Genomic DNA, 20,102 nt, shown 5'->3' with positions numbered 1-20,102 from the left:
AATGAGGTGAGGGAGAAGGTAGAATCAGGGTGACTCTTTTGGGATTTTGTCTCAAACAGCTGGGGAAAGGATCACTGGAGAAAAAGTAGGTTTAGAGAGGGAAACAAATCTGATGGACTGTTAAAAGTCGGATATTTGCACATTTTTAGAGGCAATAAAAACAGATAAATTCCTTATCCTTTCACCCACTAACTCCATTTCTGTATTATACCATACAAAAATTAACCAAAAGGAATGAAAATTGTATGAAGATACTCAGTTATGCCATTTACAAAGTAAAAAGCTGCTAAAAGTGCAAAGTTGGTGGCATGGTTAAACAATTGGCATATTAACCCTATGTATTTTTAGAATACAAAATACTCTTATGTGGATCTGATGACACAAGGAAACATGCATATGGAATAATTTTTAAAGGAACCTCAAACGACACATATAAAAATGACCACAAATGCAGATATATGCAATAACAGAGATTGGAATGGAAAATTTGCAGAGGTATAAACTACTAAGTGTACTATTTATTAGTTTATTTTGTGAAAGATAATGGTGAGATATGCTATATACGTGCCAGCAAATCAACAAATCAGGCAAATCTTGTCAGTATTATCAGGATTCAAAAAATGCCCTTTTAATTCCTACCTGGTAAATGATGGAAGTCAGAGATGCATTTATCATGACCACACCATCTTTCAGAGCTTTTACAACATGGTAAGATCCATTCACAGTAGTTAGCTGCTCTTCAAAGTACTCCCTCAGGAATTGGTACATAATCCTGAGATTCTGAAAATCAGCCCAAAAGTAGCACAAATCTGAAGCGATGTTTTTTTTTCCCTAACGCCAATTTAAACTCAGAGCATTTAAAAAAAAAAAAAAGCATGACTATGCTTTCTGGGGCTTAAAGAAGTAAAAGTAAAAATCTTTGCTCATCCTCATCAAATTCTAAGTTGGAAAGATGTCATTTTAAAATGGTACTAGTTTTTGGAAGATCCATTAATGGCAAGCAACTAGAAACAGTAAGCATCAAAGCTTATGTCAATTTTAGTGTAATTTGTGCCATTCCAGAAATTGACAGTTGGGGGTGGGGAGGGGAATGGATGCTGGAGAATGACCACAGCATTTTACATCTAATGATCACACTATAAAACTCTGGTAACTTCTCTGAAATGAAGTTTTAGAATGAGGATCCCCTCCAAAGTGTTACCCTTGGTGTCAACTTCATCTCTTTCCTATAATTCTAACCAAGTTGTATCTTTTACTTCTGGTTTAGTATTCCTCAAGGATAGAACTACTTAATAACAATAATGATAAAGTAGTAACTTGCATTTTCTGAAGGCAAAATCTGGAAGCAAAAAAAAAGTCTTCTTAGCAAAAAGACTGCTCACTGAAGGAGTTATCCTTAAGGGGACTAGAAAAATTCAAAAGATAGACTCACATCTGAAATATAGATCTTTGTGCTGCTTTTATCAAATACTTCTACTGTAATTACATAGACCTGTCCCACCTCTAGACTCCATCGGTCTCCAGGTTGGACTGTGAAACCTGTACACAAATCAATAAACAAAACTATCAGAAGAGGCCATTTTTCTATAATGAATTTTAAAAATACAAACTTAAAAAGCCATTTAAAGAGCAAAAGTCACTAATAGATGGAGATGGTTTCCAAAGTAGATCCTTTAGTTCCCTCTATAAAACTGTATAATAATTTGGGGTTCCAAAGATCCTAGTTTAACTTAGTTCATCTCAGGTATAAAAGAAGCATTCTCACTTACATCTGTATACAAATACCACCCACCCCAAACCCACAATTTTGCTCATTTCTGATATGTCAGGCAAGATTTCAGCTGCTTTCAGTCAGATTCATTGCTTCATGTGGCTTAAGGACATAGGTTTCTTCTTTCTTTGTATGAAGTCTCTTTTCCTAGTCCAACCTTGTATTACATGGAGTTTCATACTTTTTCAGTCTATTTCAAGATGCTTTACCCTTGCAAATAGCATTTAACTAGAACAGTGCGAGAAAACATGTCAAAGTAAGGTTGAATTTGAAATTAGTTAAGTCTCAAAATGAAGCACTCTAGTCTTTAATGCACTCATTTCAGTGGCATACTTTAAGTTATTTGGCTTTCTGAAAATCATTATCTAAAAATACCTAAAAATCCAGGCTCTACAACATATATGGTGCAATTTGGGAGTCCAGACACAGATCGCATATGGACATCTTAATTTTTGCTTAAGGAAATTTTATGAGCTAGATTTGGGTGAAAAGAAAAATATAAGCAACCAAAATAAATAAATAAGCCCACAAACAACAGTAAAAATTCTATATTTCATTATCTCTTGGGAAGCAAAACTTAAATGCATACATTCTGAGAAAAATCTGAGGGTTCCGTAAACATAGTCATCAGGTATTCTTGAATTTCAAATATCAGGAAGATGAAACGAGAGAAAAAAGATCATGCTCCATATTTTTAATATTCATTTAGCTGCAGAATCCTTTTCCCCTGTAAAAGTGTTTCATAGGCGCCCATTAGGGAAAGTAGGACAAAGTGGAATTGCTCTGGCTGAAGAAATAAATGGACAGTGGTGGATGGAGAGGGAGCGTCATGACTTGTCATCCAGCCCAATAACTTGCCTCGGGCTCCACAGACAGTTTTAAAAATCACTAATTTAAAAATCACTAATGATTTTCTATTATCTGTGGCAATTCTTTAACATCAAAATGTTTTCTCTTCCACCAAAGATACTTCTATGTCATACATCACATTACATATTATTTATTCTGTTAGCCTACACACAATCTGAGGCTTCTCAAGGTGGTGCTGGTGGTAAAGAACCCTCCTGCCAATGCAGGAGATCTAAGAGATGCAGGTTCAATCTCTGGATTGGGAAGATCACTTGGAGGAAGGCATGGCAACCCACTCCAGTATTCTTGCCTAGAGAATCCCATGGATAAAGGAGCCTGGTGGGCTCTTGTCCACAGGGTCACAAACAGTCAGACACTACTAAAGCAACTTAGCACGCCTACACAATCTAATTAGTAATGTAATTCCTTCTCAGAAATATACTACATCCAAAAGCTAAGAAGATATTATTTCTGTTCTGAGAAATGTATTACTGAAATGATTGGACAGAAAACTCCTGTTATTTCTAAGTACACTAATTTAGGAGTGCTGTTAATTCAGTCATGCACTAGGCTATAATTAGGCACTACAGTATCTATAGTGACAATGAAGGCAAAATATTTAATCTATTTCAGGGATCAAACTCTTAAAGCTACCCAAGTACTCCAAAAGAACTATTAATATACATACAATTGATATGCTAATTAAACTTATTTTTTAGGGAACGTCAAAGTCGCTCAGTCGTGTCCAACTCTTGGCAACCCCATGGACTGTATAGTCTATGGAATTCTCCAGGCCAGAATACTGGAGTGGGGAGCCTTTCCAGTCTCCAGGGTATCTTCCCAACCAAGGGATCAAACCCAGGTCTCCCACATTGCAGGAGGATTCTTTACCAGCTGAGCCACAAGTAAAAGCCATTTGCTTTTACTACTAATTAAAGCAAATCTTTTAAACACTGCGTCAGTCTAGGTTTGGTTTTAGTATGTACTACATTCATAAACTAGAAGAGCTAAAAGGAAATTCCCTTGTAGCTCAGTTGGTAAAGAATCCACTGCAGTGCAGGAGTCTGCCTGCAATGCAGGAGACCTGGGCTCTATTCCTGGGGTGGGAAGATCCCCTGGAGAAGGAAACGGCAACCCACTCCAGTATTCTTGCCTGGGAAATTCCATTAACAGAGGAGTCTGGTGGGCCACAGTCCATGAGGTCACAAAAGAGTTGGACACAACTGAGTGACTGAACATGCATGCAGAAGGAAATTCAGGAGTATATCACTCCTTTCATTTTACAGATGAGTAAACAGATCTCAATAGGTCTCTAAACCAGTTCATCCCTCCATAATCAGAATAAGACATCTACCTTTTATCTAATCCTTCTCTGTTTGGAATTTCATTTTATCTTGCTCCTCCAAAATCTTACTCCTCAGAAATCTAGCTCCATCAACTGACTTTCTTTTCATCCGTATCTCTGCCATCTCTCTGTTTAACTTATAGACATATTCAAGTTTCTCTTAACTTAAAAAAATTCTGTCTTCTTCAAACTTTGGCCTTGTTTTCCTCCTTCTTTTTAAAGCCAAGCTGTTTTATTGGAAAAGTGATCCAAGACTTCCTAGTTACTAGAGACTTTCAGTCTTTATCTTTGCCAATTTCACCTGAAGAACATTCTCATTGCACACTCCTCACTTGGTTACCACGAAATTTTTCTCTCCTGATTTTCCTACTATTTCCTACTCTCCTAATTTCCTATTAAACATTCTTTCTGGGCATCCTTAAAGTTCCTCCTCTTCCAAATGAACCTTAGATGCTGGCAGTCCACAGCTGTCTTTGGTCCTCTTCTCTCACCCTGTATATTCTCCCGAGGTTCACTTTCTCTACAACAACAGCTTCAACTGTCACCTGGCTACAAATTAATAACTTTGAAAGACCTTTCTTCATCCTGAATCTTTCTCCTCCAGATGCATAATAAAAATTTCTGCTTGGATGTCTACCCCACAAGTACTTCAGGTTGACATGTGAAAAACTAAACTAGTTTTCTTTTCCCTTAAACATGCTCCTTCTTTTATATTACCCACCTCTATGAGTACCACCAGCCACTCTAAGGCAGGCGCTGGAATAAATTATGAATCGTCACCTTCCATGTCAAGAAGTAAATATGTTTTAATATTTAATACTTTGGAATAAATAACAATATGAACTGAGAATATGAAAAAATCATGATAAATATGTCTAGGGAAGGCAATTCAGATAAGTGCCTGACACACAGCTGGAACACAATAAATATCAAATATCTTAGTTTACTTTGTAGTTACTATTGTATTTATTCACAAATGTCCTAGGCACCTTGAAATGACTAGAGAACAAACAACTCTGAACCAAAACCCCTCCCGAATGTTTTAGACAAATAATATAACAGCTAACTAACAAATACTATTCTACAAGAAATACTATATCCTTTAAGACTGATAGGTTCTTACTCAGAGTAAGCCTACTAAGCCCTACATAGTTACTCCCTCTCCTACTCTATTACCTCTCCTACTACTTTCCCCTGATCCTCTGCACTCAGCCTCAGTGTCTTCCTTGCTCTTCTGTAAACATGCCAAATATGCTTCTGCCTAAGAACCTTTGAAATTGCTATTTCCTCTTTCTGGTGAGCCTTCACCCAGATATCTGTATGGTTCATTGCTCAAATGCAGCCTTATCAGAGAGGACTTCTCTAACTACCCTGAGTAAAATAGTCTGTATCCTCAGCACTTACAGCAATGTTGAGCATATAGGAGAAATATAATAGGTATTTGCTGAATAAATTAAACAAATTAATTTAAATATTTGAGATTCAAAGATTCAAAAATAGGAAATATTTCAAAATCAACACTGAGAATTTTATGAATTCTCTGCAAATTTCAATTTTCTGAGAATTTTAATCTTTATACTGTTTTGTTTTCATTGACTATATTAGAGCTCTAAGTAACTCTCTTTGTTCAATCCTTACAGAGCAGGTTTAGTGAATTTTTTAAAATTACTCTTAGACACAGAAGTAGGGAACAGACTTTTGGACCCTGTTGGAGAAGGTGAGGGTGGGATGATTTGAGAGAATAGCATTGAAACATGTATATTACCATATGTAAAAGAGATGACCAGTGCAACTTCAATGCATGAAGCAGGGCACTCAAAGTCTGTGCTCTGGGACAACCCAGAGGGATGGGGTGTGGAGGGAGGTGGGAGGGAGATTCAGGATGGGGAGACACATGTACACCTGGGAGTAATTCATGTTGATGTATGGCAAAAACCACCACAATATTGTAAAGTAATTATCCTCCAATTAAAATAAATTAATTAAAAAATTACTCTTGCCTCAATTTAGCAAATATTAAGTAGCCACTGCAGACAATATCATCTTTCCTCAATTATTCAGGTTAAAACAAGAACAAATTAAATAACATTTACACAAGTTCCTCCAGAGTTTTCCCCAGTCTCCTATTTATAATTATTTAATATAACCTTATTTATTTATCTATATTTGGCTGTGCTGGGTCTTCGCTGTTGCATGGGCTTTTCTCTAGCTGCGGTGCACAGGCTCTAGGGTGTGTGACCTTCAGCAGTTTTAGCTTCCAGGTTCTAGAGCATAGGTTCAATGGCTGTGGTACACAGACCTAGTTGCTCAGCTGCCTGTGGGATCTTCCCAGATCAGGTACTAAACTGTGTCTTCTACATTGGCAGGCAGATTCTTCAGTACTGGGCCACTAAGGAACCCTGCCTATTTACAATTTATATTATGTTGCACATAACTTCTGAATTCAACAGGTTCCAAATTCCAACTACTCTTCTGTACCTACCCTTTGTGCGAAATTATGACAATAATAATTTATAGCACTTTTTAAAAGATAGAACCTATAGAAAATAAATGTAGTAGTGTTATAATCATGCTTAGCCAGTTATTTTACCAAGGAACATGTCTAGCATGCTCAAGGAAATACAGATTGGCAATGAAAACTTGAACAAAAGGATACTTTTGTGGACGAAGATAAGGTTAGTGTGGCCCAGCTGGACAGCAGTCACCATGGCTGTTTTCTCATCCAGTAAAGCCACTTTCCCAGAAAGAGAAATATTACATGAAACTCTGTGGTCTTGCAATTCTAGTGTATAATGTTCCAGGGGAAATTTCACCTCTGTAAGACATGAAAGATACATAACCATAATGAAAGCAATAGATAATAGTATATTGTTGGATTATAAGAAGCAGCAAGTCAAAGTAAGAGCAAAATCTGCTTTTAATTTCTCTTTATTTCCTCCCAACTATAATGAATTTCTACATATATAGAAATTGAGGGGGGCACTATATGAGTTTATTGTTGCTTGTATTCTTAAAACTCAGTAAACTGAGAACAGGAGGAAGTATCTCCACTAGACAAGTAAATAAAGGACTAATGTTAATAGAGTAAATGTACACTTTATAAACTGAGTGGGACTTTTGGGATCAACAGGGTATTAAATTTTTCAGATAACAGAGTTTCTCAATAAACAATTTTTTTGCAAAGACCATTCAAATCCCTTCTGGTAAAGTTTCTTCACTTGTCCTAAGTTAGTAAACTTTTGGTTGTTGTTTTAATACACAATTCAGATGCTTATGGGCACTGAAGCTACGTAGTAGTTGAACTGTAGCATTAGCCTGTTTAAGATATGTGGGCTACCTCAGTCCAGTATTAGCTCAAGTACAGCAATTAAAGAATACAGTTGATCTTTGATCTTTGAACAGTGCAGGGATTAGAGGCACTGACATCCCCCATCGACCTCCCTATGCAGTTGAAAATCCACATATTAGTCAATCCTCTATAACCCCAGTTCTGCATGCACGCTCTCAGCCAACCAGACATTGTGTAGTACTATAGTGTTTATTTTTAAAAAATCTCCATATAAATGGACCTGCACAGTTCAGACCCGTGTTGTTTGAGGGTCAATTGTACTTTATCACAAAAATCTAAGACAGAAAGAACAGAAAGATGTATTTTGCATATATAATGTGAAGCTGCTTCTCTTGTCAGCAGAAAAGATTTGGGAAATGCTAGTCTTAGGAAGAGCTAAATCAACTTACCTGTCATTCTTCCCTGAACCATTTTTGCAACTCGGTATTTAATATATGCACCTACTAAGAGATAAATATCTTGGGATGGTATAAGAAATATATTCTCCAAAACAAGCAGACGTATCGATGCTGCTGCCACTTTCTAAAAGAAGGGGAAAAAAACAAACAAACCAGAAAGTTTCCACAGGCAAAATCCTCAAGATTGTCCTCCTTATTAAAGTTTACTTTTGTAAGTTTCTTCTAAAATATTTTGCCAAGATTAAAAAAATGCTTTCCTAAGCACAGATCATAATTTCAGTTAGCCTTAAAAAGTGATCATGAAGAAAAAAAGAAAAAAAAAGTGATCATGAATATTAATACAGTGTCAGCTTTCTAAGTCACTTATTAACTAAGTCACTCAAACAAAGAATAGAAAACGACAAGCTTTCTAAAGGAGAAGGGCAGGTAAATAAAAAGGCAAGTGTGATAAAATGGGAAAAAGTAAGACCTAACTGTATTCCACTGAAATTCTTTTAACCAACCTCCAGTGAATTGACTTTCCAGATTAAGTTACTCTGCATCCCTTGTTGAATATATCAATTCTTGTGAAGGCTTACCCAATACAAGGTTAATAAGCTGCTCTCTAGGATGTCCACATACATGTTCCTGCCACTTCAATTAAATGCTTGCCAAAAGACATTTGTTTTTCCCAACTTTAATAATAATTAATTTTAAAAAAGCATTATATGAAAAGAGTTGTTTTTTATAAAAAATTTAAATGTTTTGAAAAGAAGTTATAGTCAGGACTTCCATGGTGGTCCAATGGTTAAGAGTCTGCCTGCCAATGCAGGGGACACAGGTTCAATCTGTGGTTGAGGAAGACCCCATGTGCTGCAGAGCAACTAAGCCTGTGCATCACAACTACTGAACCCATGTCCTAGAGCTTGTGCTCTGCAACAAGAGAAGCCACCACAATGAGAAGCCTGTGCACCTCAATGATAGAGTAGCTCCCACTTGCCGCAACTAGAGAAAGCCCCAGTGCAGCCAAAACATATGATCTGACTGGCTCAGATCATGAACTCCTTACTGCCAAATTAAGACTTAAATTGAAGAAAGTAGGGAAAACCACCTGGCCATTCAGATATGCCCTAAATCAAATCCCTTACGATTATACAGTGGAAGTGACAAATAGATTTAAGGGATTAGATCTGATAAGAGTGCCTGAAGAACTATGGACGGAGGTTCGTGACATTGGTGATTCAAAACCATCCCCAAGGAAAAGAAGTGTAAAAAGGCAAAATGGTTGTCTGAGGAGGCTTTACAAATAGCTGAGCTGAGAAAAGAAGAGAAGCAAAAGGCAAAGGAGAAGAGGAAAGATATACCCATCTGATGCAGAGTTCCAAAGAATAGCAAGGAGAGATAAGAAAGCCCTCCTAAGTGAACAATGCAAAGAAATAGAGGAAAACAATACAAAGACTAGAGATAGCTTCAAGAAAATAAGAGATACCACGGGACCATTTCATGCAAAGATGGGCACAATGAAGGACAGAAATGGTATGGACTTAACAGAAGCAGAAGATATTAAGAAGAGGTGGCAAGAATACACAGAAGAACTATATAAAACAGATCTTCATGACCCAGATAACCACGATGGTGTGATCACTCACCTAGAGCCAGACATTCTAGAATGCGAAGTCAAGTGGACCTTAGGAAGCATCACTACAAACAAAGCTAGTGGAGGTGATGGAATTCCAGCTGAGCTATTTCAAATCCTAAAAGATGATGCTGTGAAAGTGCTGCACTCAATATGCCAGCAAATCTGGAAAACTCAGCAGTGGCCACAGGACGGGAAAAGGTCAGCTTTCCTTCCAATCCCAAAGAGAGGCAATGCCAAAGAATGTACAAACTACCACACAAATTAATTAATTAATTAATTTTTTAAAATTAATTTTTAAAAAATATTTAAAGGCAAGCTAAGGGTAAATTTTTAAATTTTTTTAAATTAAGAAAAAATTAAATAAAAAAAGAAATTAAAGGATAGCTAAGATATACTGCTATCAAATTAGGTGTAGGTGAGAAATGTAAAAGACTAAGGGAAAACCCTTGAAAAATATATTAGAATTCTGCACTCAAATTGCTTCACACATGTAATGTTTTACTCACCCATAAAATAAAATGAAAAAGAAACTAGAAACTAATTTATGGAAGAATGAGTATGTATATTTTCAACCACTGAATCTGTAGACAAAGAAAAGTCTCAGACCTACATCAAAGGATTGGTGAATAAAATGCAGTTATATGTTTTAAAAGAAAATGCCACTAACATTTATAATTTTACTTGGGTAATAACATGTTTAAGGAAGACAGGTTTTCAAAAAATGTTTATTCATTTCAAATAACTTTTTCAATCGGCCTAAATCAATCAGGTTAGAGGGTTTCTATTATAAACATAAGAAACTATTCCATAGGCAAGACTTAATGTCTATAACACTAAATTTTTACCTTATAGAATGGTTCAGAAATTCGAACTTTTATGATAGCAGCACCAGTTTTAATGCCAGACACCAAAATCATATCTCCTTGTTTCTCTTCTTTTTCCATCTCAGCTATATATGCAGGGGGAGAATATTCTGCTTCAGAGTATCTCAAAATCCTAAAGAGATAAACTTTGTTTCTAGTAAATTATTCTTTTTCCAAAAGGCTCTGAGAGACTTTAAACATAATCTCTTCAATGTCTGTATAGTGTCAAAAGTTTAAAATTTCCACAATGACAAATAGAAGAAAAGTACTTAATATGCTTCTGGCTAAAACTGTTGTAGGACTAAAACCTGGATTGTCTGAGAGCTATTGCTTGGTACTGAAATTTTCATATTATTATCCACTCACTGTATTTCAGTGAGTGTTGATAGCTTGAATAACAAAAGCGTCAGAAGATACGACAAATAATCGTACAGTTCTGATTTCATGAACTCCTCTGCAGTGACTCAAATTAAACCATCATGAAAGTACCTACAGCCATGCCATATTTCCCCGAGATAAATTTATTTGTTCCAAATAGTTCCAGATAGAAAAATTATCAAAACCCAGACAAATGATTGCTGTTCAGTGTGTTACCCAAAGGCAGATGTCTCCTTCAAAGTCAGATACTTAGGTTTGGTTTCAAGGTTACCTGATTTTGCTAGACAGTTCTTCTATTGCTGATTCATTATCCCGGGCAATGCTCCACTCAAACACCATCCCTGCCAAACTACTAAAAGTATTTCCTGTAAAGCAAGGCAAAAGCAGACAAGACAGAATCACATATTCAAAAATATTCAGGTATCTTTAATAAGCAAGGGAAATTTAAGTAGAAAATTATTTTTAAGCCTCTTTCATTAACAAATAGATGCGCTATCATTAATGAATTAAAACACATCTACCAGGAAGACCCCTACACAGAGTAAGTATGGTTGCTGTATAAGCTTTCTCAAAGTGAAAATGACTCAAGCTGGTTAACTGCTGGTTGACAAAATTATGGCACTATTCCTGTTCCTTTCAACATAAAAAGGCCACCTTATAATCTGTTTCAGGATTGACAGGCATCCCTAAATCCTGGTCCCTCTAATAAAAATTTTTATAAAAACTAGATTTGAATATTACTAATATGCTCATTTCTCATATTTTAAAAATTGCTCTTCACTAGTTTACAAAGAAAGAAGCAATGAATTAAAATTTTTTTAACATATTACATTATGTAGTATATGAAAAACAATGTAAAATCAGTCTTAAGAAAGACAAAATTATAAAATTTTCACAGGTTTACATTTAATTCTCTTGGCCTATAGAAAGTAGACTGATCAAAACAGAGCTAATAATAAATTCCAAAATGTTCTTTTTTTTCCCTCCAAAAATGTTCTTAATTGTTGGGACCATTAGCAGAAGCTCAGTAGCAGAATTTGGATTCTGAACTAGGAAATTTTAATGAAAGTCTGTAGTTAATACATCAAACCACACTCAGAATTGTTAATTCTTCCTGCACATGAACTACATATGAGAAAATAAATATTATTTCCAACCTACTTTTATCTCTCAAATTTCTGTTTCCAAATACTAAACACAAAAGTGTTCATTTTAAGTAATTTTGTTGAATCCTCTGACATTCTTTACCTTCAGCATCCAATGCCCTCACCATCAGTTCCAGTGGTGAATCATCTACATAGAGTTCCCGTGTTCGAGATATAATTTCAATGCTGTTTATCACATCAACCTTAACATCACACCGCAGTTCATGGTCAGTCACTACAACGAACCCAAAAACTGAGAATTTAGTTCAACAGGTCATGAATCTATTAAATGTTTCATATACTGAGGAGCTTATTCTAAATATTAAGAAAAAGAAAGGCATAACAGTTCGTTTCAACCTATGGAAGAAAACAGCATAGCAACAAAATATAAGAGCATCTGTTTACAGGAAGAGACACTAGAGCAGTGATTCCCAGACACTGATCTATAATAATGTTTTCATTCACCCATCAAAAAATGAGATTTTAAAACAGTAATAAAATTAAATATATTCACTTTAAAGGAATATATGTTCAATATTACTTTTGAAGTGTTAGAATGCTTTTCCTTTTATGAAATTATAAGAGTACATTTTAAAAAATGTGTTTATTTAGGAAAGTAAGAGGGTGGCAACCATATGCCATTCCTGTCTGCCAATAAATTTCTCTCACTTTATTTCTTTCCATTTTTTTTCCTGGACCATGAGATTAAAAAGCCTGAGAATCACATATTAGACCCAACTAGACTTCCACTCAATGTTTGTTGCTCAGCTGTGCCCAACTCTTTGCGACACTGTAGGCTGCAGCCTGCCAGGCTCCTCTGTCCATTGAACAAGAATACTGGAGTGGGTTGCCATTCCCTTCTCAGGGGGGTCTTCCTGACCCAGGAATCAAACCCAGGTCCCCTGCATTGCAGGCAGATTCTATACCATCTGAGCCACCAGAGAAGCCCAATATAGTCATGATTAACTTCAGAAACACAAATTGAAACAGTACAGAAAGTAGACTTATTTTCATAAAGATGAAATAAGGATGAAATAAAAGTTATTTGGGGACTTCCCTGGTGGCACAGTGAATAGGAACTTGCCTGCCAACACAGGGGACATGGTTTCAATCCCTGGTCCAGGAAGATCCCACATGCCTCAGAGAAACTAAGTCTGCATGCCACAACTACTGAAACCCACTCACCTAGAGCCTGTGCTCCACAACAAGAGAAGCCACTGCAATGAGAAGCCCATGTACCGCAACGAAGAGCAGCCCCAGCTCACTACAACTAGAGAAAGCCTGTGAGCAGCAATGGAGACCCAAAGCAACCAAAAAGTAAATTTTTAAAAATTATCAAAAAATATTTTGGGACTTCCCTGGTGGTACAGTAGGTAAGAATCTGCTGGCCAATGCAGGGGACAGGGGTTCAATCCCTGGTCCGGGAAGATTCTACATGCCAAGAAGCAACTAAAACCATGGACTACAACTACTGAAGTCCATGTGCCTAAAGTCCCTGCTCTGCAACAAGAGAAGCCACCACAATGAGAAACTCTTTCACTACAACAAAGAGTAGCCCCTGCTTGCCGCAACTAGAGAAAGTCTGTGCACAGAAACAATGATTCAGTGCAGCTGAAATATAAATAAATTAATTTTAAAAAATTTTTAAGTATTTGAACAATAACCACATGCTGAGCACAGTGCAAAATGTACTGATCATTCCATTCTATTCTCTCCACCAAAATCATTCAGCTGTCTAAACCCTTTCTTCATCCTTCACGTGAACTTTTATACCTAAAATTTATGCCTTCATCTCCAAACTCCTCTACCTGTCCTGAACCTAACACTGAAACTCTAGATATCCCACTACAATAAGGCATTTTCATATATTCATAGACTACATCTGGAATGATACAGAAAAGTGGTTGTCTCTGGGAGAAATGAGATTAGAGATTTACTTTTCATTATATAACCTTTTGGGGTTTCCCTGCCAGTAATGCAGGAGATGATCCCTTGTTTGATCCCTGGGTCAGAAAGATCCCTTGAAGGGAATGGCTGCCCACTTCAGTATTCTTGCCTGGAGAATTCCATGGACAGAAGAGCCTGACGGGCTACATTCCATGGGGTCACAAAGTATAGGACATGATTGAATGACTAACACTTTCACTACTTTCACATATAACCTTCCATATTCTTTAAATATTTTATCAAAGGGATGTAACATCTAGTCAGAACAAAACAAAACAAAAAATCAAAATAAATCTAACATTCTTACCAAATAGAATATGCCCACCTCGTCTCTCACCATTATCCATCTCTGTTACAGTTGAGTAGTAGTGAAAGTCACTCGGTCGTGTCCAACTCTTTTCGACCCCATGTAGCCCACCAGGCTCTATGGAATTCTTCAGGCAAGAATACTGGAGTGGGTTGCCATGCCCTTCTTCAGGGATCTTCCCGATCCAGGGATTGAATCCAGGTCTCCCAAATTGCAGGCAGATTCTTTACCGTTTGAGCTACTAGGGAATTCCCTAGTAGCTAGCGGCTAATGTCTGTCATAGCCACTCATTTTCTCTATTAGACTATCACCAAAAATATCATAAACAAAATCCCAAGCACCTAAACACCAATGGAGTGCTTAAATCTTTTAACCTTTACAGATACTTTATAGTTAGTAGGTAATTCAATATTTGTCAAACAAATGAAGAGTTTCTCTTAAGGCATGCTCTTCCCTTTCAAAATGTCCCTTCCCATGTCAGAGGGCCAAGTTCCCATTAAGATAAGAATGCATCTTGTAGGACACTAAGACTGCCATTCATTATTGGGAATCTCCATCCTCTATGTACACAATTGTTTTAATAGCAAAATTGTGAAAGCTGATTTGAAAGATAATTTTGGAATATTCACAAGTCAGATGAAACTAAGCTGAGAGCCACATGTGACATTTCTCCAAGCAACTGTGTGCTCTTTCAACATCAGAATGAATTCATGTAGTTAAGAGTAATTACATGACTTCCCTGAGGGTACAGATAAGAATCTGCCTGCTGCAGGGGACAGGGGTTCGATCTCTGGTTCAAGAATATTCTATATGTAGAGAAGCAACTAAACCTGCAAGCCACAACTACTGAGCCCATGCTCCAGACCTTGTGAGCCCCAACCACCGAGCCCATGCACCTAGAATCTGTGGTCTGCAACAAGAGAAGCTATAGCAATGAGAAGCCTGTGCACCACAATGAAGAGTAGCCCCCTCTCGCCACAACTAGAGAAAGCCCATTCACAGCAACAAAGACCCAGTGCAACCAAAAATAAATAAAATTTGAAAAGAGTAATTACATTAAAAATAGCATATGTGACCAAAGCAACACTTCTTTTCTCATCTTTGTATCCTTCTCTATCCACTGTAGCTGCCCTGCATGATACGATCCTCAAAGATTCTCATCTTTGAAATCTCATATTTCATTGACTCCAAGACACTCATTTTTTTGACATTTCAGCATCTCTGAAATTAGGGTTTTATCTTATGACTGATGACATCTTAGAACTGTCAACCACCAGCAGTCATAGCATAGTTATCATTTACTGCATTCGTGAGAACTTTAAAAGGGCCAACATCAAACTTGCAGAATGGGTATTAGTAGTTGGAAGAAAACATGGTGAACAATGGTGGAGTACTCTTTTCCCTTGGAACCAAACAGTTAAGGACACAGGGTGGGAAAGGTGGTGACTCAGATGTGCTAGAAACCTTTTCAAAGCTGGAGACAAAACAGGTCAGCTTTATAAATTGTAAAGCCAACTAATGAGTCCAATACTAATACCCTGTAGGTGGTTTTGGTTTAATTGATTCTTTTAAGAAATGCAACATCACTAACAGTCTCAATGGTACAAAGGAAGATGTTGTGGGGATAAACACAGACATTGATGATTCCCAATCAAAAAGTGATTCAGATGAGGCAAAAATGTTAAATTTATCTTAGGGATATTTTAACCAGTTAATTTTATTTCCTTTTTATTAGGCTTGAGAGTGATAGAAAATAAAAATAACCATCTAAGTCAAAAAGAGCCCTTCAATAGGTATAAAGTAAAAATTCTAAGTGAAGAAAAGCAGTTTAGTTGACAATGTTGTTCTTAGTAGTACATTAAAAATAGTTACAATAGATGTCAATTATATGAAATATGGTATACCAAACATCTTAAATTTATCTTTAATAATACAGTATAGACATATAACTTATCAAAATATTTAAGAGCAACACAGATATTTCTGACCTATCAATATGAAAACACCAAGTGCCAGAAACTCAGGGACACAAATAGCATTTCTTAAGCTGCTCTAGTCTAAAACAGACTAGCATGTGCTTCCCAAATTTTGGTATATATGAGAATCATCTGGAGAGCTTGTTAAAAACACAGATCCCTGGGACTTCCTTGGTGACTCAGTGGTTAAAAATCTTCCCGCCAAGGCAGGGAACACAGGTTCTATTCCTGGTCCGGGAAGATCCCATATGCCATGGAGTAGCTAAGCCTGTGCACTACAACTACTACTGAGATCGAGTGCTGCAATTACTGAAGCCTGCACACCTTAGAACCCATGCTCCCCAAGGAGAAGCCACTCCAATGACAAGCCTGAGTACCACAACAAATAGCAGCCCCCACTCACTGCAACTAGAGAACGCCCTGGCACAGCAACCAAGATCCACTGAAGCCATAAATTAATTAACACCACAGATCCCCTGGCTCATTCCAGAGATTCTGATACAGCAGATCTAAGGTGGGGCCTGAGAATTTACACTTCTAACAAGCTCCCAGGTGATGCGGAAGATGCAGATTCATAGATGACACTAGTACTTGAGAAGTACTAGTTTTTTATTTTATTTATTTATTTATTGGCTTCACTTGGTCTCTGTTACTGCACACGGGCTTTATCTAGTTGCAGTGAGTGGGGACCACTCTCGAGTTGTGGTTCTCAGGCTTCTCCTTGTGGTGGCTTCTCTTGTCGCAAAGCATGAGGTCTAGAGTGTTCGGACTTCAGTAGTTATGTCATGTGGGCTTAGCTGCCTATGGCACGTGAGATCTGCCCTGACCAGGAATTGAACCCGTGTCTCCTGTGCTGGCAGGCAGATTCTTAACCACTGGACCACCAGGGAAGCCTGAGAAGTACTAATCTTTATTCTGCGTTTTGCCTCACTCAAGACCAACCTCAGAACATTAACAACCAAGCTAGTTCTGATAAATAGGTCCTTCCCTTCTACACTGATTCAAACAACCAGAGTTTCTGCTCTGTATCAGGCACATTGCCAGGGGCTAGATGTTCAAAAATAAAAAAAGTTACAGGCTAGGATGCCACAATTAAGGTTTATATTGCAGGAATCCTTTTTTCTACCTTAAGGGGCATTTGAAGCCAACACTGTCTGTGTTAACCATCTATAAAAGATATCAGATTTTTCTACTCCAGGTGAACAGTTACGTAGCGTGTTTTGTCTCAACATACCTATCTCTCGAGCAAGAATAACACTGCTGAGGCGTATTGGTTGGGTAGATTCAGCAATGAGCACAGCTTTTTGCGAACATAAGGTGCCATTTTCATATAAAGGTTCAACAGTTACTGCATCATGATGGGTGGAATGCCTGCCAGGATAAAATACTTAAGAGTATGAAACACGAATGTGTGTTAAAATTAACTTTTGGTGGAACATAGGTTCCTATAGTTTTTCCACATTACATACTACCAGGTGTATTTAAATGTTTTTCTTTAAAGTAGAAACATTGCTTAAAGATGTAAGATTTAAGTGGAAGAGACTGATGAGAACATTTTCCAGTGATCCCTTGTGCCAAGTTACATTCCTCCCTCAATATTTAAAGTAAGATTGTTACATTCTTCCCTCAGTATGTAAAAATAGGATTGATGCTGTGTTTCCAACATTAAGAGACCAGGCTTCTCAAACTCTGAGGAATGAATTTCCTCCTAGAAATTGGACTGTTGCTATCTAAGGTGGAAATCTTGCTAAAATTATGAGGTGTGAGTCCAACTCAAAATACAGTTTAAAAAATCATTAATATTTTTGGATGGATGGAAGGAATGGCTTTCAATGCTAGGTTGATGCCTTCCATCATTCTCAGTCAGGAGATAAGTCACACTGGATCACTGTGTAAGCCTGATTTCCTTATACATTCTCATAAAATGGGAGATGAACTTCTTACACTATGGAGAAAACTTAGTGCTTCTCTTCAGTGATGGTAAAGGGAAATCTCCAATTAGGATAAGCCCTCTGATACCTTGGAGCCCACTTCAGCTAGGTTCCCTTACGCTTAGGAAACCATACAATCTATGGTTGGGTTCTCTCACGCCAGAAAATCGTGTCTTTCCATCCTCAGTCAGAAAGTCATTCCCCCCAGAGTTGATTACCCCAAACTTGAACGTACACTTCGAGAATACTCTCATATGAGGGAGGAGACTCATATTAATATGTGACAGGCAAATCTTATCTCCACCTAAAATATACCTTCTCATACAAGTTTATACTTCATATTATCCATGCCTCAATTCACTCACCTGTAAAATGGAATAGCGCTTAATCCCTAAGACTGTAAAAACGGCATGAGTTAACACATACAAAGTGCTTAGTTAAGTATGCAATAGTTAAAGTGTTTTTACACTGAAAACCTCACTTTAGTTTGCGGAGAACTCGCGCATCCTAAGCCTCTCTAGCCCCTCAATAAATTTCCTCAGACTTTGGGAACTCCTCATCCTAGCTGTTAACACTAAAAGTTCTTTGCGGTGGGTAGCCATGGTTGTCTGAAGCCGCCAACATAGGGTTTCCATATACCCTGACAGCTGTTCACATAGTGACTACCCCTCCCAACACATACCATGAGAAAGCCAATCTCACACGTTAACTGCTCATAAAAGGACCCACACATAAGCTGAAGACATCCCACACAACGAGGACAGGCCATATCAGAAGGGCTGGCCCTCCATTCCTGCTGACACCCCACCCCTGATCCCTACAGGCAAGGCTCTTCAGGATGAGTGACCACACAGTATTCCGGTGGCGTCTTCCGTTCAATGAACCCCTCCTATTCTTCCTGGGCGGCGTGGGTGTGCATACTCTTGTGATCCCGCCACCCCTCACCAAGTGTAGCAGCCCCGCTGAGCCTCCAGCAGGAAAGGAACCCGGCCTGGCTCCCGGCCAAAGGGTAGCAACACCTGTGGTACGTTAAGTTTGTTGGCCAGGGTTCCAAGCAAAAAAAGAAGCAGAAACAGGAGGCGCTGTAGAGTCACGCAGAACAGCCCGAAGCCTCGGGGATTTGGTGACCCAACAGCAACCATGGCGCCCATCAACTCCTGTCTGCTCGCTTAACTATAGCCGTGCCCTCAGCTCCAACATCAGCCAATCCGCAGGCGTGACGTCAGCAGGCGGGCCCGTACCGCTTGGAATTATGGGCATGCTTTTAGGCAGGGCTCCAACAAGCCGTTATGGAAACTTTTAAGGCAGAAACCCAGCTAGCTACCCACTTAAAGGGCTACCTCCTTAAATATTGGGTGGCAGGCCTTTTTAATAGTAAAGAACAAGCAGAAAAATCTAAAAAAAAAAAAACCAAAAAACTCTCCAGTTAAATTTCTCCTTCTGTTGCCTACTATGTGTTTGGCAACCCCCCACCAACTTTTTTGGGGGGCAATAATTTCCAGTCAGCATTGGCCCGTGCATATAAATGAAAAAAATGTTCCAGTCTCTGGTATAAACAGCTGGACTTTGTCAAGGAAGCTGTGTCATTTTTACTAGTAAGTCAGATTCACGTGCAGCCTCAAGGCCAGAGTGCAGGAAATGCCAGGCACTGGCGTCTCAAAGGCAGCTTTGAAAGCTATCCACTCACACAACCTGTCTGTAAGCAAATACCCTGAGAGCACCTCTTGTTAAATTGTTTTCTCCAAATATCTAACAAAGTATTAGCTCAAAGGCTGTCTCAGGACAGTTTACTAAAACCACACATATATAGGAGTATGTAATCAGTGTCATATTATTGAAATTGTTCAGTGAGCAGAGTCCAATTAATCTGGGATTTACAAGAAAGAATAAATATGATTGTAAAGGAAATGTACAGCTGACCCTGATGATGCCAGTGTCAGATTAAGTAACATTAATATTAAACATTGACACATAAATGTTATTTCTAATCTTTACATTTACCTAAAAATACATATTATCTTTATTTTACAGATAATGAAACTAAATGATTGACATAAGAACACACAACTAGGGATCTGAAAGCTGAGTTTTGACCCCAGTTTGGACAACTTCCAAAGCATGTGTGCTGCATCAAATCCTACTGCTGCCACCCACAAAGATCTGATCTTTACCCAAACTTCACAGCTCCTGTGGAGAAAGCCCATTTGGAATGGGAAATAAAAGCA

General features: G+C 37.9%; 1 protein-coding gene across 1 annotated transcript in view; it reads right to left on the bottom strand.

Annotated features, from left to right (window-relative positions):
- Positions 1 to 19,982, bottom strand: part of NUP210L (nucleoporin 210 like) — a 98,270-nt gene extending 78,288 nt beyond the window's left edge. Inside the window, exons 1-10 of the mRNA XM_043875638.1 lie at positions 18,823 to 19,982; positions 17,181 to 17,317; positions 11,820 to 11,951; positions 10,843 to 10,936; positions 10,176 to 10,326; positions 7,704 to 7,836; positions 6,622 to 6,780; positions 2,147 to 2,215; positions 1,433 to 1,539; positions 640 to 780 (exon numbers count right to left, since the gene is read on the bottom strand). Of these exons, the coding sequence (XP_043731573.1) occupies positions 640 to 780; positions 1,433 to 1,539; positions 2,147 to 2,215; positions 6,622 to 6,780; positions 7,704 to 7,836; positions 10,176 to 10,326; positions 10,843 to 10,936; positions 11,820 to 11,951; positions 17,181 to 17,317; positions 18,823 to 19,028 (1,329 nt within the window). The 5' untranslated portion in view covers positions 19,029 to 19,982. The remainder of the gene's footprint in view (positions 1 to 639; positions 781 to 1,432; positions 1,540 to 2,146; positions 2,216 to 6,621; positions 6,781 to 7,703; positions 7,837 to 10,175; positions 10,327 to 10,842; positions 10,937 to 11,819; positions 11,952 to 17,180; positions 17,318 to 18,822) is intronic.
- Between the last annotated feature and the right edge of the window lie 120 nt (positions 19,983 to 20,102).

The sequence above is a fragment of the Cervus elaphus genome, chromosome 20 (assembly GCF_910594005.1).
Source record: "Cervus elaphus chromosome 20, mCerEla1.1, whole genome shotgun sequence".
NCBI classification, from domain to species: domain Eukaryota; kingdom Metazoa; phylum Chordata; class Mammalia; order Artiodactyla; family Cervidae; genus Cervus; species Cervus elaphus.
This window is presented reverse-complemented; position numbering and strand designations above follow the sequence as displayed.